Source organism: Rhinoraja longicauda, chromosome 13 (genome assembly GCF_053455715.1).
Source record: "Rhinoraja longicauda isolate Sanriku21f chromosome 13, sRhiLon1.1, whole genome shotgun sequence".
NCBI classification, from domain to species: Eukaryota; Metazoa; Chordata; class Chondrichthyes; order Rajiformes; family Arhynchobatidae; genus Rhinoraja; species Rhinoraja longicauda.
The window spans coordinates 40951059-40969607 of record NC_135965.1 but is presented as its reverse complement, the minus strand read 5'-3'; the positions used below and the strand labels follow the sequence as shown (position 1 = coordinate 40969607).

The 18549-nt window shown below is 40.2% G+C and overlaps 1 protein-coding gene across 2 annotated transcripts in view; it reads right to left on the bottom strand.

Annotated features, from left to right (window-relative positions):
• The window catches only part of acsl3a (acyl-CoA synthetase long chain family member 3a), a 63583-nt gene that overhangs the window by 16009 nt on the left and 29025 nt on the right, over nucleotides 1–18549 (bottom strand). For both annotated transcript variants that reach the window (XM_078410833.1, XM_078410834.1), the window contains 7 exons: nucleotides 16874–17051; nucleotides 8894–9003; nucleotides 6139–6277; nucleotides 4067–4217; nucleotides 3275–3398; nucleotides 2797–2868; nucleotides 1174–1313 (listed from right to left, as the gene is read on the bottom strand). In XM_078410833.1, the coding sequence (XP_078266959.1) occupies nucleotides 1174–1313; nucleotides 2797–2868; nucleotides 3275–3398; nucleotides 4067–4217; nucleotides 6139–6277; nucleotides 8894–9003; nucleotides 16874–17051 (914 nt within the window). The remainder of the gene's footprint in view (nucleotides 1–1173; nucleotides 1314–2796; nucleotides 2869–3274; nucleotides 3399–4066; nucleotides 4218–6138; nucleotides 6278–8893; nucleotides 9004–16873; nucleotides 17052–18549) is intronic.

The window sequence follows — 18549 nt, the reverse complement described above, 5'->3', positions numbered from 1 at the left end:
CAGCATATCCATTATCCTTAAAAACCTCTCATCTTCACACATGAGTATTTCAATATTCTGAGTACTAATATGAATACTGCATTAACAGTTTCACATTTGCATAGTTTTAGTCATTGCAAATAGAAAATATTTCCCCTTGTAAAATGGTTTGTAGACTTTGCAATCAATGGAATTTTTTTAATATTATTTTTTAATAATAAAGCAGGTATATAATCTTCAGTACTAATCATTTCTTCCCCAATAATTTAAAACAAAATGGACAACAAAATGTTTATGCTGCTTCTGTCCTCCAAATCTGGTGGGAGTCTCCTGTGGCTATTTCCCTCTCAAACACGTATACTGTTTTGGATACTGAGATTAGGAAGATGACCTCAATGGGATAAACAATAACAGCATTTATTCACAAAATGCTGGAGTAACTCAGCAGGTCAAGCAGCATCTCGGGAGAGAAGGAATGGGCGACGTTTTGGGTCGAGACCCTTCTTCAGACTGAAGGGTCTCGACCCGAAACGTCACCCATTCCTTCTCTCCCGAGATGCTGCCTGACCTGCTGAGTTACTCCAGCATTTTGTGAATAAATACCTTCGATTTGTACCAGCATCTGCAGTTATCTTCTTAAACAATAACAGCAGCCAGAACAGTGGCATCATATCTGTCTCTGTTAAACAGCAGGTTAAGGTCAAGTTTAGGCAAACAATACTGATGGTGAAATCTATAGTCAGGGGTGCAGGCTGGTGCTTCTGTTGCAGCAAGTGAGACTCAAGACTGCCTGTTGCCTTCCTGGTGCCTGGGTTAAGTATGTCTGAGTGGGCACAGGACATTAGAGAGGAGAGTGTGTGCAGGGGAAGGATTTACTCAAATTTGGAAAAGAATGGGGAATTAAAGACAAGACAACAGGGGTTTGTCCGGGCCAGATCCCTATATAAACTTGAAAAGAGTTTTTGAGGAGGCAACACAGGTTATTGTTGAGGGTAGGACAACGAATGATCTCTACATAGACGTGAAGGCATTTGACAAGTTCATTCAGGGTAGAATCTTTACACTGATTTTTTTCCCACCCAGACCTCTACCCCACCATTATGTATAACAATGAGGCATGCTTGCTTATATTCATACGAGTTGCATAAATTCATACATTTGTTAAATACAATTTAGCAATGTCAATTGTCTTACCAGTCACAGAGAGGTGTGTTATACCCTACAGCTATCTGATCCTTTTTGTAATTGTAGGCAACGACAAAAAGAGTTCGCTGTATACTATTCATGTCTTCTACTTTCGTTACTATATTCTTATAAATTCGATCCATAATTTCCTGTTGGCACAAAATGAGAAATAGTAATGTAGATTTAAGTGCTCTTGAACGTCTACAGGTGTACGAAAGAGAGCATATCCACTGGCTATATCATGGCCTGGTTTGGCAACTTGAATGAGCAGAAACAATGAAGATTACAAAAACTAACGGCCACTGCGAAGGGATCTAAAGGAGATGCTACCTCAAAAAGCTAGCCAACATCAAGGACTCCCACCACTCTTTCCTTGCTCTCATTTCACTCCTGCCATCGGGAAAAAGATATAGGAACCTGAAAACTGACCTTCACGTTCAGGAACTGCTTCTTCCCAACAACCATCACGCTCTTGAACACTACAAACACCAAATAAAATACAAACTGTCTTGGCTGCACTGGGGACTTCGCCATTTGTATTACACTAATCGTTTTTTAAATTTACTTATTGTTTTGTTTGTTATCTATGAGCAATGTGTTTCTAGACCTCATTCTTCTAAGGAAGTAGAGTCATTCATGGGGTTTCTTTACAATTGCAATGTAGTGGGCCCAGGACAGATCTTCAGAGATATGCATGCGCAGGAACTTGAAATCATTGACTCTCTCAACTGCTGATCCGTCAATGAAGACAGGCTTGTAGATAATAGCATAAAACAATCAATTTCACACTTCAAACTGCTCTACTTACTAGCGACATCTCACCATGCAGATTATTTATCCAAATATCTAGACTGCATCAGTAACATCTCAATGGTAGATGGAAGTCTTTTTTAGACAAAAAACAAGTTGGAAAAGTACTATCCTCCAGCATAGCTATTGTGACTTTTGAGTTTGGACTAATTTAATGGCAATTCAATAAAACTGATGATCTGCTATTTGACTGTTCAGAAATCTATACAGTTTGTCATCCAGGTGATGTTTGCTGAAGTCACCACCATTTACCAGGGCCCCAATTCCCATCTATCAGTTCCCTGTATTCCATTTAAACTCTGAAGTGTCCCAACCCAAAGCGTTGTCTACTCATTTATTTCCACAGATGCAGCTTGACCCTCTGAATACCTCCAACAGTTTTCTGCTTAAGATTCCAGCCTCAACAGTCTCTGTGACTCCTTTTAAACATATCTGGTTCTCTTTTCTGCCAGAAAAATGTGACGAGAAAATACTTGGCATATAGAATTTCACATTGTTTGGGTTTAACTAAATGGTGCCAAATGTATTCAAACACAAAAGCATGGGATTATCCTTGGTATCCATGGGAAAATATCAAACTATGGACTATATCACTTATATGCCAATTTCTCCTTGAAAGAGAAACGTTCGTAACCAAGCAGGAAAAACAATATATTTCTTGTCTTGTTCTGTTAGTGCAGCACAAGAGAACTAGGATTGAGCATTCTGTATATGAGCAACACTTACAATGAGAATTGAGCAAATGTAATAAATATTTCAGGCTCCAGCTCCAGTATTTATTGAAATTCAGATTTTAGTTGAAAATGGTAGTTAAGTACTCACCGGTACAGCTGCTAATAGTGTTGGTTTAAGTACAGTTGTATCACCTTTGCTTCCTTTCTTGATTTTGGCAGACTATAAAATAAATTGAATATAAATAAAGTTATAGGACCATTTAATTGTCCTATTAAATGGACAATGTAATTGTACTTGCAATTCGGACAAGCATACAGGATGTACAATTAAAAATGTTTATAAGCTTTCAAAATACATATCAAAGAATAGAAAAATATCAAGATCCTCACAAATTAAATACATATCAGCATTTTTTAGCTTTTAAATGGTGAAAAATTAGCTATACTAGATGGTGCATGCGGAAATGAACACAAAATGCACTTTGAACCTGCAATAATGATGTGAAAATATTAGTAGGATATTTAAGGACAAAACAAAATATTAGTTTAAAATATAGTTTAAATTCTTAGAGGTAAAACAAATATCAATATGATTTTAAAAGTTCATCTATTTGTTTAACGTGTACCTGATCTGCCAAGGTCTGAGGGGAAGAGTAACCAATACAACAGCCACAAGCCATGCACAGTGTTTCTGCGCTCAGCTCCAGGACATGTGCCAAGGGCAGGTAACCAATATAGGTGTCCTTCGGCCTTAAAAAAAAAAAAGATATATTATTTAACATTAAAAAAACATCTTAAAAAGCCCAATTACATTTAACAGTATTAGACACAGTATTCACAGCAGGTACTTGATTGTACAATCTTGACCAACATTTTAGCATAGTACTGATCCAATGTTGCACAGTAAGAGGCCAGAATTTTCCAATGAGATATTAAATCAAGCTTGTAATCTGTCCTCACAGTGGACAGAAGAGACAATGGCAACATTTAATTTTCAGAATTATATTTTCGTCATTGAACATCACTAAATTATGAATGTCACATTTCAACAATATTTTAATTGTTGCAATTTCAAAATGTCCTTAAGTTGTGAAGATGCAAGCAAGTTTTCTTCCTTCTAAGAGAAGTTACAACAAGCTAATTTATATTTGAATATTACACATAAATAAAGTTTCTGAATTCATGAAGATTGGATTTTAATTAGAATTGACTGTAGATGAAGCAATGTAAATCAGTGGAAGATTCCAACACAGTGGAATAAAGTGTTTAAGATATGATACGATAGAACTTTATTTACCCCGGGAAGGAAATTGATCTGCTAACCGTCATAAAACACACGATACGCGAAACATAACATTAAAGTGATGAGGTTGGGGAGGGGGAGTCGGATTTCCCGAATGATCATTAGTAATACGTACCCCAAGTCAGGAACTCGGGCAACCATTCCTGCTATTCCGGCAACGAGGTTGCTGTGTGAAATCATTACTCCCTTTGGCAGTCCTGTGGATCCACTTGTGTACATTATTACTGCAATATCAAAAGTTGTAGGTCTCATCCGAGCTCTGTTCACTAGGGAGAAGAAATGATTAAATTTATTTAAATAATTTAAAAGACAAGCAAACATTAATAGAAATGTGCCCCATTGTTTGACGTCGTTCACCATTTGTAAGCGATCTATTTGCTTTACCAATTACCATTTCCTAGTTCCAAATACTATCCATTTGGCAATTATTTAATCTACCACATATAATGATTTGCATCTTGCAAAAGTCACGATGAGTTCTGCAGAGAAGTAGGGAAACTTTCATTTCTGATTAATTTTTCTTTGGCTTCCAAAGTGCCTTAAAAGACACAAAGCCACCTCCCTGGTAAATTTCTCCTACAAATGTCACTTCTGCCATGTCTATCTCCAGTTTTGAAATAATGCATTCATGTTTCAATGAACAACTTCTCCATTTGGGGAATTCTTCTGGCATTTCCAATCACAGTGGGGAGGGGCAGCAAGCCCTGCTGCTGCCTCACAGCTCCACCAACCTAGATTCCAATCCAACCTCCGGTGCTGCCTGTGTGAGGTTTGCACATTCTCCTTGTAACCACATCCATTGCCCTCCACATCCTAAATGCACGATGACTCAAGATTACCCCTTGTGTAGGTGTGTGGGAGGAGATTCGAGAATTGATGGGCTTACAGGAGAGAACAAGCTACAGGGAAATATAAAGTTGGAGAATGATTGCTCTGAAAGGCAGCATACGAAAATGCCATTCAGCCCATGCAGTCCATGTCACAAGGAAATAAAAACTAACATGGCATTTGAATGGGATCTCATTTTGGATTATTTTACTCAGCGCCTGTTCGAAATAGAGTTGTATAGCATCCTGCCTAAAACTGCTGCATAAATGTCTCACAAAACAATGGATTTGTCTTCTAATGTGGACTCTAGTTTAAATCAAGTTGTGGCAAACCTCAAAAATTTACTGTTTGGTTGCATGATTTGAAGCAACTTCGCGATGCATTTTGGCAATTCATGAAAGGTCTTAATGGAGCCAAAAGCATAAAAAGCCATGGCAAAGTCATTGCTTCTGTTATTGACTGAGGGAAATACAAATACCACAATGATGCAACTAAGAGACACGTTGCAGTGATCCTATAATTGATGCATATTGTTCAAGTTGTTCAACAAATGCACCTGAACAGATTGAAATGAGAAATCGAAGAGAAGAGAAGAGAAGAGAATCTTTTCTTTTTTCATCATCCCTATTTATTTCGGCAATACCAAATAAATGATAAACAAGGCAAAATATCTAATTAAGAAAACAGTAAATTCAATTGATGCAAAAAAAACAATGCTAGAAATCTGAAACAAGGAAATACACATCAGCTAATCATCGAGAAAACATTACTTCTGTACTTAAAGTAGGAATTCTTTCAGTGGCTTCAGTTGAAATATTATATTGTTTTGTCTTTCAAATGTTGATAGATCTGCCATTCATTTCATGCACATTGTTAAGTAAATGAATACAAATGGAAACTCATTGAAACTTAATGAAAGGCATGGATGGAGCAGACATGGAGAGGATGTTTCCACTCGTGGTTGAGTCTTGGACCAGAGGTCATAGCCTCCAAATAAAAGGATATTCCTTTAGGAAAGAGATGAAGAGGAATTTCTTTAGTCAGAGGGTAGTGAATCTGTGGAATTCATTGCCACAGAAGGCCGTGGCCAAGTCAATGGATATTTTTTCGGCAGAGATGGAAAATTCTTGATTAGTATGGCTGTCATGGATTATGGGGAGAAAGCAGGAGAATGGGGTTGAGAGGGAAAGATAGATCAGTATTGATTAAATGGCGAAATAGACTTGATATGCCGAATGGCCTGATTCTGGTCCTAGAACTTATGAACTTGCTTTCTTTCCTTTACCTTGTGTAAAAAAAAATTTGAAACATGGAAAAAAACCATTTTAAAGTAGGGAGAAAAGAAAACAAATTACATACAGTTTTCTGGTTTTGCACCCAATGCTTCCACTCCTGCCATGTTGTGAACCATGATTCCCCGAGGATAATCAGCCCATGCAGTTTGCTTGTCATCTACAATTATGATATGTTGCAGTTTTGGAACATGAAGAAGGATTTCCTGTTGGGAAAGAAAGGGGAAAAAAAGTTCAGAATGAACATAGATTCATCACAACCAGAAGATAAATGTTATGTTCATTTGGTGGAATCCAGCTATCATTATATTTATGACATTCTTGTACCTACTACTATTTCTAAACTTGTGTAATGCTGCAAGACAAATGGTGGAACACTTTCCTTCGGATTCATAGATGCTGCATTGGCTATACTAAATTTTAAAGGTTTCTGCAGATTCAATTCAACAAGACATTAATTGTTTGTTGCTCTTGCACTGAAGGGGAACGCACCTTTTCCCAATATTTGCTGGTGCAATTTTTGCTGCTACTTCACTGAGTGCTCTGTTTTGTCACTTTCTACAGGGATTCTGTGGAAATCAGTGAATAGGTCAACTTCAACTACACTGATAAATCCAAAGAGAAAATTACATTTAAAATATGAGATTTAGAATAGTGAATAGCAAATGCTGCAAATCCATAGCACTTAAATCAGTCCGCCTTAACCAACCTGATCTCCCGGTGGCTGAGCACTTCAATCCCCCTCCCACTCCCAGTCTGACCTTTCTGTCATGGGCCTCCTCCAGTGCCATAGTGAGGCCCATCGGAAATTGGAGGAACAGCACCTCATATTTCGCTTGGGCAGCTTGCAGCCCAGCGGTATGAACATTGACTTCTCCAACTTTAGATAGTTCCTCTGTCCCTCTCTTCTCCTCCCCCTTCCCAGTTCTCCTTCTAACTTCCTGTCTCCACCATTTGTCCCGCCCCCCTGTCATCAGTCTGAAGAAGGGTCTCGACCCGAAACGTCACCCATTCCTTCTCTCCTGAGATGCTGCCTGACCTGCTGAGTTACTCCAGCATTTTGTGAATAAATACCTTCGATTTGTACCAGCATCTGCAGTTATTTTCTTAAACTAATGCAGCTAAGTCCCCCAAAATACGTTTCTGGTTCATGACAGATCTTTCCATAGATACTACCAGGCCTGAGAGCCATCTCCAACATTTTCTTTTAATTGTTGATATTTCAGTATCTTGCCTTTAATTTAGATTTAGAGATACAGATTTTAGATTTAGAGATACAGCGCGGAAACAGGCCCTTCGGCCCACCGGGTCCGCGCCGCCCAGCGATCCCCGCACATTAACAGTATCCTACACACACTAGGGGGCAATTTTTTACATTTGCCCAGCCAATTAACCTACATACCTGTACGTCTTTGGACTGTGGGAGGAAACCGAAGATCTCGGAGAAAACCCACGCAGGTCACGAGAACGTACAAACTCCATACAGACGGCGCCCGTAGTCAGGATCGAACCCGAGTCTCCGGCGCTGCATTCACTGTAAGGCAGCAACTCTACCGCTGCGCCACCGTGCCGCACAATTTATTTTAGTAGGTGATGCTTTGCCAATCATTTTAACCATTCGCATTTTATTTTTCTGGTTTGCTGTCTGCGAAGTCTCTCAGCCAAGTTGATGATTTAATTGCTGCTGAATTATTTATTTATTTTATTCGTTCACAGTATGAATCCCTGAAATCTAGTAGATTCGTCTGAAATGCTCACGTAAGCTAAAGTTACACATATGTCAACTGGGGTTCCTTCTACAAACATTAGTAAACCACAGATTTTACTCACCATTGTAATTCCAGATTTATTAACTGATTTTATAAACTCTCCATCTGCCACAAGGGGATTTGAACATACATCTGGATCATTAATCCTGGCCTCTACTGAAGTGATAGCCACCAACAACTATTTAGAAAATGTCGAGTCCGTGCCACAGAGATCGTTTGATCCCTTTGGAGCGGATTTCTTCAAAGTGCCAATGGTTTACTGATTGTCATTAAAACTCAATTCAATATTTAGTTCCAGTTGCCCAGCTAGAGGATGGATTTGTTAGCATTTAAGAAACTGCTCTCTACGAGTACCAATCTATGAAGCCAAGTTAAAAAAAAAACCTCAAGCTGTTAAGATAGGGATCAAGATCAAAAAAGTAGAAATCATGCTGAAATAAAGTGAACGTAAAATATTTAGTACTCTTTTGGGTTCCAAAAGAATATTATTTAACTTAGAGTAGAACACAGAAATCAGAAATGAATAGCATAAAATAAATTGGATATCACATAGACATCAATGCAAAATAGTGCAAAGATGAGCATCCAAAGATTGTGGCTACAATACTAGAATTTAAGTGGGCATGTAAACTAATAAATTAGAATATAAAACAGTACAGTCAGGAACAGTCCCTTTAGCCCACAGTGCCCATGTTAAACTGATTTCCTCTGCCTGCATGTGATCCATATCCCTCAGCTGTTCCCTTAAATTTTGGATTCTTGGGAACAATCATAAACGTTTAATATCCTGAACTATCCTAAATGGCGGAATATTTTGAATGAAATTTTTAAACAGATGTCAAATAACTTTTTTTTTTTTAAAGTTAGAAGTACTGTTCATTTCCACAGACATTTTTATATATAGAAAGGCTGCCATATTATCCGATTGCAAGTAAGCTAACAAAAGAAAATTACTTGTCAATGTTTTGCAAGCCGCATTGATGCTTAAAATCTCTTGCAGAGAAATCAAACTAAAATCAAATCTTCAAAGAGCAACAACATTTTGTGACCTACCTTCAGCTTTGTTTGAAGCAGTTTCTTGCTAGTTATGATGTGAGTCACTTCAGTTTCATTTAAACCATGCGCAATTGCTTGACCTCCCAAAGTTGCATACAAGGTAACAACTGAAAATTTAAGCAAAAGAATTTCAGTCCTATTTATACTACTGAACACACTGTACCAATATTTACCAAAAGAACAAATCAATAAGTCTTCTAAACAGTCAGAACAGACCAAAATGCCAGAAAATGATCAGGTAATAAATTGAATTGAAAGATCAAAAGCACCAACAACACCTATTTACACATATTCTTCATCAAAAACATTGAGGCAATTCACGTTAAGTGGTCAAGTCAAGTTCATTGTCAAATGCACAAGTACAATGAGATAGATATAATGAAAAATCTTGCTTGCAGCAGTATCACAGGCATATAAACATGGACTACACACAAATTACAAACAACTGTTACAAATTGCACACAAATTTTACAAGATGACAAAAAAAAAGTGCAATTAAAAGACAATAGTACAAAAAGACACAATTAGAAAATAAACCTGCGATAACTGAAGAGGTCAAGTCAAGTCAAGTCAATTTTATTTGTATAGCACATTTAAAAACAACCCACGTTGACCAAAGTGCTGTACATCTGATTAGGTACTAAGGAAAAAAATGAAACATACAGTAGCACGCAAACAGTTCACAGCGCCTCCTCAATGAGCCTCAAACTCTAGGGAGTAGAAATAGGTTTTGAGCCTGGACTTAAAGGAGTCGATGGAGGGGGCAGTTCTGATGGGGAGAGGGATGCTGTTCCACAGTCTAGGAGCTGCAACCGCAAAAGCGCGGTCACCCCTGAGCTTAAGCCTAGACCGCGGGATAGTGAGTAGCCCCAAGTCGGCCGACCTGAGGGACCTGGAGTTAGAGAGGGGGGTTAGAAGATTTTTGATGTAGGGGGGGGAATGTCCATTTAGGGCTTTATACGTGAATAGGAGGAGCTTGAAGTTGATTCTGTACCGTACAGGGAGCCAGTGGAGAGAGGCCAGAATCGGGGTGATGTGGTCCCTTTTACGGGTACCCGTCAGGAGTCTCGCTGCGGCGTTTTGGACCAGTTGCAGGCGGGACAGGGAAGATTGGCTGATCCCAGTGTATAGGGAGTTGCAGTAGTCTAGGCGGGAGGAACTGAAAGCGTGAATGATTTTTTCTGTGTCGTCGAATTGGAGGAAAGGTTTGAATTTAGCTATGGTTCAAAGTTGGAAGAAGCTGGCTTTTACCACAGCGTGGACTTAATAATAATAATAATAATGCATTTTATTTATATAGCGCTTTTCATATACTCAAAGACGCTTTACAGAGATTTTTAGAACATAGGGAAATGAATAAATAGATAAATAAGTAAATAAATAAATGAACAGAGAAAGGAGACAGAAGGTGAGGTGACCTTCAGTGGTTGAAGGCAGTACTGAACAGGTGAGACTTCAGCGATGTTTTGAATGTGGTGAGTGTGGGGGAGTCTCTAACGGTTTGGGGTAGTGAGTTCCATAGGGTGGGAGCAGCGATGGAGAAAGCCCTGTCCCCCCAGGATCTGAGTTTGGTCCGGATGTGGGGGGATAGGAGATTGGCAGCGGCAGAGCGGAGGGTGCAGGTGGGAGTGTGCCTGTGGAGGAGGTCGGTCAGGTAGGATGGGGCCAGGTTATGGAGGGTTTTGTAGGTTATGAGGAGGATTTTGTACTGGATTCTCTGGGGGATGGGGAGCCAGTGGAGTTTATAAAGTACGGGGGTGATATGGTCACGGATCGAGGTGTGTGTGAGTAGACGGGCAGCGGAGTTTTGAATGTATTGAAGTTTATTGATGATTTTTGAGGGTGCGCCATAGAGGAGGCTGTTGCAGTAGTCCAGACGGGAGGTGATGAAGGCGTGGATGAGGGTTTCTGCAGCTGTGGAGGAGAGGGATGGACGGAGACGGGCAATGTTTTTGAGGTGGAAGAAGGCTGTCTTTGTGATGTGTTTGATGTGTTTGTTGAAGGAGAGGGTTTGATCAAGGATGATTCCAAGATTCCGGATGTGAGGTGAGGTGGATACTGGGAGACCATCAATGTTGAGGATGAAGTTTTGGGTGGATTTGGTGAGCGTTTTTGGACCAATGATGGTGATTTCAGATTTGTTGCAATTGAGTTTGAGGAAGTTTGATTGAAGCCAAGATTTTATTTCAGTGATGTAGTTTGTCAGTGTAGAGTGTGTGGTGGGGGAGATTGACTTGGTGGAGATGAGGAGCTGGATATCATCGGCGAAGCAGTGGAAGTTGAGACCATGACGGCGGATTAATTGACCAAGGGGGAACAGGTAGAGGATGAAGAGGAGGGGGCCAAGGACTGAGCCTTGGGGGACACCTTGGGGGAGGGGAGCGGTGGGGGATTTACAGTTGTTAATGGAGATGAACTGGTGTCTGTCAGAGAGGTAAGATTTGAACCAGGATAGGGCTTTTCCGGTGATGTTAAAGGAGGTTTCAAGTCGGGTGAGGAGAATGGAGTGATTTATGGTGTCAAAGGCGGCGCTGAGGTCAAGTAGGATGAGGATGTTGAGGTTGCCAGCGTCGGAGGAGAGGAGAATGTCGTTTGTGATTTTGAGGAGCGCAGTTTCAGTACAGTGGTTTGAGCGGAATCCGGATTGGAAAGTTTCATACAGGTTATTGGTAGAGAGGTGGTATTTGAGTTGGGAAGCTACAGCACGTTCCAAAACTTTGGACAGAAAGGGTAGGTTGGAGATTGGTCTGAAGTTGTTTGGGGTGTCAGGGTTTAGACCAGGTTTTTTCAGAATGGGGGTGACAGCAGCGATTTTGAGGGATGGCGGGACGATGCCAGTGGACAGGGAGGAGTTTATTGTTGCAGTGATAAGTGGAGAGAGAGCAGGAAGGCAGGCCTTGACAAAGCTGGAGGGGATGGGGTCCAGAGAGCAGGTGGCAGTTTTTATTCCTGTGAAGAGGTCAGAGAGGTCGGTGGTGGAGATTGGGGAGAACTGAGGCAGGGGCTGACAGGATAAGGGGGGGCAGGTGGTTTGAGGGGGAGCAGGTGCGTTGGTGGTTAAGGTGCTGTAGATGTTGTCTATTTTGCTTTGGAAGAATGAAAGGAAAGTGGTGCATTTGTCAACTGTGAATGATTGGGAGATGGTGTCCAGGGGGCTGAGGAGTTTGTTTATTGTAGAGAAGAGTGTTTTGGGGTTTCCGGAGCCAGAGTGAATTATTTGAGAGTAGTAGGTGGAGTGGGCACAGGAGAGGGCATCTTTATAGTGCTGTATGTGGTCTTTGTAGGCTTGGGAGTGAATTGTGAGACCTGTTTTGTTGCGGAGTCTTTCAAGTTGGCATCAAATTTTAATGCAGATTTTAATGCAGGTGGTTTGCAGTGTTCCATGGCTGAGATAGGACTTGGTTTCGCAGGTGGTGTGGGGAAGGAGGGGGATTGAAGGATCAAGAAAGAGGGCAAGAGTATCCTACAGGTGCTTTTATTTTGGCAAGATGGGTACATGGATGTTACCCTCTTTCCTTTGTACACTCTCCATAAAGCTCACCATTTCTGTTTGACAAAATTAGAGGAAAATGTTATCTTTAATCAGGGAAGTACATTCCATACAAACAGATCGATTGCACATATTTCAGAAGGTGATCAAACAAATGATTGCTCCAAAGAAACATCCGTGAAACTGCAACATGAAGGGTTAAATAATTGAGGTTTCACAATTGTGTATTGACGTCATGGAGCAAAGCAGGAAGGATAGCTGGACAGAGTTAATTAATTAACAGTCACTGGCCTGGAGGTCATTAACTTTCATTCAAGACACCTAACACTCTCTCAGGCATTGCCGAATCAATACGTGTGCAAGATCATGAAAGCTTCCTTGGAGTATAAACTTCAGATTGCACATATGCTGATGCAATCAGACTGACTGAGGCCATTTAAACGGGCAGCAATGTGCTGTGCAGCATTTTAAGCATTATGCAAAGGAAAACTATCAACAATGGATGAGGAATGAAAAAAAAGAATTCTTCAAAAAAAACTAAATTGGTTGATAAGCAAAGTACCTACTACCAATGTGAAATGTTAATTGCAGTCAGACTCAATTACCATAAAATACATTCAGAACAATTTTCCAGAGTTTTTGAATGGTAGAGAACACAGACATCGTAACAATCAGCAACACAAATCAGATTTCATTATGTGATCACTATTATACCCCAGGTAAAATACCACAATACCCATTACACATGAAGTTGTTTTGCCTCACATTGTCACAATTACAGCATCCATGATGTGATCGTAAAAAACACCTCACAGATGCTGTAATCTTGACCACCTTTAAGAAAAGAAGGCAAGTCCATTTATTGCAACTACAGGGTTCACCCTGATGTCTGCCTCTGGGGGTCTTTGCCAGAAAAAGACAAAGTTCTGGAATAACTCAGTGGGTCAGGCAGCATCTTTGGAGAACATGGATAGGTGACATTTTGGGTCTGACTTAAGGTACCCTTCTGAAAGGTCCTGTATTCATGTTTTCCAGAGATGTTGCCAGACCAGCTGAGTTATTCCAGCACTTTGTCTTTTCTGTAAACCAGTATCTGCAGTTGCTTGTTTTTACTAGTCATTGCCAGGGTCTTCCTTGACCACCTGTTGCCAGTACTAGAGGGTCTGAGCTATAGGCAGAGGTTGACTCTGTTCCTTGGAGTGCAGGAAGATGAGGGGTGATCTTATAGAGGTGTATAAACGCACGAGAGGAATAGATCGGGTAGATGCACAGAGTCTCTTGCCCTGAGTAGGTGAATTGATGACCAGAGGACATAGGTTTAAGGTGAAGGGGAAAAGATTTAATAGGAATCTGAGGGGTAACTTTTTCACACAAAGGGTGGTGGATGTATGGAACAAGCTGCCAGAGGAGGTAGTTGAGGTAGGGACTAGCCCAACATTTAAGCAGTTAAACAGGTACATGGATAGGACAGGTCTGGAGGAATATGGACCAAATGCTGGCAGATGGTACGAGTGTATCTGGGACATGTTGGCCGGTGTGGGCAAGTTGGGCCGAAGGGCCTGTTTCCATACTGTCTTACCCTATGACTCTATGACACCTGCTCCCCGTGGTCAACGGGCTGCTCTCCAAATTAGAATGCAGAGAACATAACTTTCACCGAGAAACAACAAGAGAAACATTGCGCGTTGCACAAAGCACAAGTGGCTTCATTCAACATCACAAAATCTATTGATTCCATCAACTAGAAGGGATGAGGGAGCACTTTTCAAATACAGATGCTCACAGAATCTCACCTCCATCACGATTGTAATCCTAACCTATCTCAGTGAAGACCAACATTAAACAAGGCTGTATCATTATCCAGACACTCTTCTTTCACATTTCCTGCCCTAAAGTTGCACTGCACCTCCAACATACCCCTCGCAGGTAGCCGTCAGCGGTAATGGGAAGCTTCAGCTGATGGTGAAGTTTGAGCATGTTCTTAAATACAACATGCTCAAGTTATATTTAAGAACCAGCTCAAAGCTTTCTTGAAAGAAATATCCTCGCTGACTAAATGCAACTTGAAGAATCATTCAGTTTCAACATTGCAAGTTCAGCCTTATAACCATCATATTCAGTACAAAAACGCACATATTATGTTACAACTAAATTTGCAATTCTGATATTTTGCTTTCACTGATGAAGTAAAACAAGGATTTACACCCAAATTTGGACAGAATGATTTATTTTTAGAGGAAACAAAACATTTGACCGTGTAATTCCTTTTCCGACTGGGCTTTTACAAAAAAGCAAATTCTAGCCTGTTACTTTGTTTTGTGTCTCTCTTTAAACTCACTGGTATAATTTGTTAACAAAAACAATTAGTTTAGATTTTGAAAGGGTATTGGCAGCAAAGGCAGTGGTGTTTGCCATTACTACTATGTGAAAGTGGCAGCAATGTTGGCATTCCCACATACGCACATTTGAACTTGGAAATGCTGAAGTTTCTAACATTGCCTCAACTGGGACCTCTTGGCTCCACTCCCAAGTTGAATTCAACATGGAGTTCAACAAATGAATGAAATTTGGACTAATTGCCCACTTTTCATGGAAGTAACTCATCAGGAATATATTATCAACCAACTCCAATGCACAAAGAATGTTTTTTTCAGGTTATAATGCCAGTTCCCCTGTGACTTTTCAATTTAAAAGACTTTCTCGTGACTTATCAAAAGTCATTTATATATAAAAACTTGGAAAGATTTGACTTTCTTTAAAAAATAAACACCGACAAGTCATTCGAGTGTTGAAAAGTAGCCATTTTTTGGGGGGAATTTCTTTAATTTCTGAATTCTATGAAATACTTGAAGTTGGGGCAGGCCGTAGCCAAAATTAAGTTTTTTTCTGGGTTTGATAGCACTAAGCACTTCACATTTGTACTGCACAATTCAACAAGATTGCGGCAGGGGAAATATGAACATATTGCAACAGAGGTACACTGAAAATAAATCTGTTTTTTCAAGTTTGGATCAATGGCAATTTACTTAAGTTCATTTCTGATAGCTTTATTCAGGCCAATAGATCCCAGCATAAGGTGACAGTTATTTCATCAAAATCTGACCCTCGCCTTGCACCAACAATTTATGTTGTAGGATTTTCTTTTATGAGGACAAGTTAAGTCATCTATTGAACTTCTCAGTAATGCGATCCCATGTTTTAACAGTCAATAAAAATCATATTCCTTTCCCGACAGCTGCAAAGAACATTACTGTTACTTGCACAACTCCTGTGGCGTTATTTAGTAAAGTGGAGATTCCCAGGACAAAAAAGTGTTAATATTTTGGTACACTGAATGAACAGCATGTGGCACGCATCATGAGATCTGGAAATAATGAAAAGGGGCCCAGACTCAGCAATGCTGAACGACTTTAAGATCCAGCACTATGTTGATGTAAAGTGCTAGAGTGCACCAACAAGAATGCAGAAAATTATAGGAATAGGAGGAAGTAATGTTCTTGGAATATTAGTTCAGGATAAAGAACCACACAGTATATGGACATCGATAAGTACATTATGTACGTATTAAAGCTATTTTGAGGATTAGGGAGATGAAAGGGTAGTCCAGTGGATTTTGAAGGTATACAGCAGCATACCAATAATAATCTGCAGGCAGAATAAATGTACACTACACTGTCAATGCTGCACAGTGTGTTTGATCTAGACTAAAATTACAACATACCTTGAATTTGAAACCTCCAGACAATTCAAAAATAATAAAAATCTAGAACATGTTATGTCTACAAGCTTTAAGCCTGCCAGGAAAGCACACAAATACAAAGCAGGTCCTATTGCTTTGCTCACTTTCCATATTTTTTGTTCTTCCCCTGAAGAAAGCAGCAAATTACCCCATTCATCATCCATTTATCTGAGTTGGTATTTTGTCAGAAATATCTGTCTGTATGGTCATCACAACTCGGCATGACTTTGCTTTCATCTGACACCACCACATTGACATTTTTTAAAATCAGGGATTACTGCATGCCAACTAAATGGGGGGGAAAAAACCCACATGCGGCATTCCAGACCGTAAAGCAGGTTTCATTACAACGCAAAAGCTATCAGATTCATACAGCATAGAAACAGACCCTTTGGCCCACTCGTCCATGCCAAAGTGCCCATCTAAGTTAGTTCAATTTGCCTGTTTTTGTTGGCCTGTATCCCTCTAAACCACGCCATATCCATCCACATCCAAATATCTTTTAAAATGTTATTGCACCTGCCTCAACCACTTTCTCCGGCAACTTGTCCACATGCATATCACCTTCTGTGGAGAAAGGTTGGCCCTCCGGTTCCTACTAAATCTTTCCCCTCAGCACTGCAAAAACGTAATTCATTTGTTCTATGGTATTTATCCATTTGTGCATTATATGCAGTTAATGGCTGTTTTGTATCCCCAGCCATCTCACCATTTATTAGTGGAATACATTATGAAAAGATTTACTCACGGGGAAAATTGTACATGAAGCAGGATTGGGCAGCTATCATCCATTCAGCCCTGGTTTCACAGAAGATGGCTATGTTGAACTTGGGTCGCTGGCCCAATACAGCCAACCCACTGCCAAAATGCACAACACGACGATGGACCTCGTCATAGGTCAGCCATTTGTAATCCCCAAGAATTAACTAGTTTGGACAAAAGAAAAAGTAGAAATCATTATTTTCAAATACTAAAGGTAACATTAAAAAAATTACACACACACACAAAATCAATCTGAGTATAAAAATTAACAGCATCATTCGTATATTTATTATTACTTCAAAATATGGCGACCGTTTTACAGATCTCGATGTGTAAAATGTAGTACAGTCAAATTATTTTCCAAAGATGGACACAAAAAGCTAGAGTAACTCAGCAGGGCAGGCAGCATCTCCAGAGAGTAGGAATGAGTGATGTTTCGGGTTGAGACCCTTCTTCGGTCTCGACCCGAAACACCACCCATTCCTCCTCTCCAGACATGCTGCCTGTCCCGCTGAGTTACTCCAGCGTTGAGTCTATCTTCGGTTTTAAACCAGCATCTGCGGTTCCTTCCTACACAAATTATTTTCCAATCCAGCCACTCTTAATCTGCAGAATTTTGGTTAGGCAGGTTATCTGATGCTGAAATACTACAGTGTAACACTATAGCAGGTGCAACAAACACCACTGGGACGTGGATGTCACAGTTTCATATTCTCCATTCAAAACCATCCATCCTATTGTTGGAATGTCCAATTTCCCTCCTATCCCCAACCTTCATCACTTTAGCAACAATGTTAAGAAGGATTTAGATGTACATAAACAAGCAAAAGAACAGAGAATTTGTGAATTAAATCTAAGTACAATTTGCAGTTGCTTAATTTAAGAACACCCTATCAATATCCCTAGAACTCAGCTCAAGCACTAATGGATGTGTGGGAACAACTTCATGAACTTTATTTCCTCTTTCCTCCAAACTACCCTCTAAACCAAGCACTTCCATCTTCGGCAAATCCAGATAGCCACCAGAATGCATTGGTAACCCCATTCTTTTTGCATTTTTCCATACAGCAAGCTTAATTTTGAAACTGTTCAAATTAATATTGTGCGGTACAGTGGCACAGCTGCTCCCTCACAGCACTAGAGACACGGCTTTGATCCTGACCTCAGGTTTAGTCTACATGGAGTTTGCATATTCTCCTTGTGACGACGGGGGTTTCTGCCGGCTGTTCTGGTCCGTCCGTCCCCCATATGTTCCAAAGACATGCGGGTTTGTAGGTCTATTGGTCTCTGTATATTGCCGCTGGTGTGTAGGGAGTTGAAAGTGGGATAACATAGAACTAATGTGAACAGGTATGCTCAGTGGGCAGAAGGGCCCGTTTCCAAACAATTCAGTGCTCCTCCGACACATGCGTCTGATTTCATATACAGAACCTGCTGGACAGAAGATTCAAACATTTTCCAATGTGGATAATTAACACACTGTAAAAAACTGCTTCTGAGTGCATATCAGATTGTACTCTGATCCTCGCGAGTGAGCTCTATTCAATGTGCAACAGTTTAAATCTTGATCTGTGAAGTTATGTATTATGCCATTTAGTGTGGTCAGAATCCTCCAAACTAACAACTCAAATGATTCGGCATCACTGTGCTTTTATCTTTCAA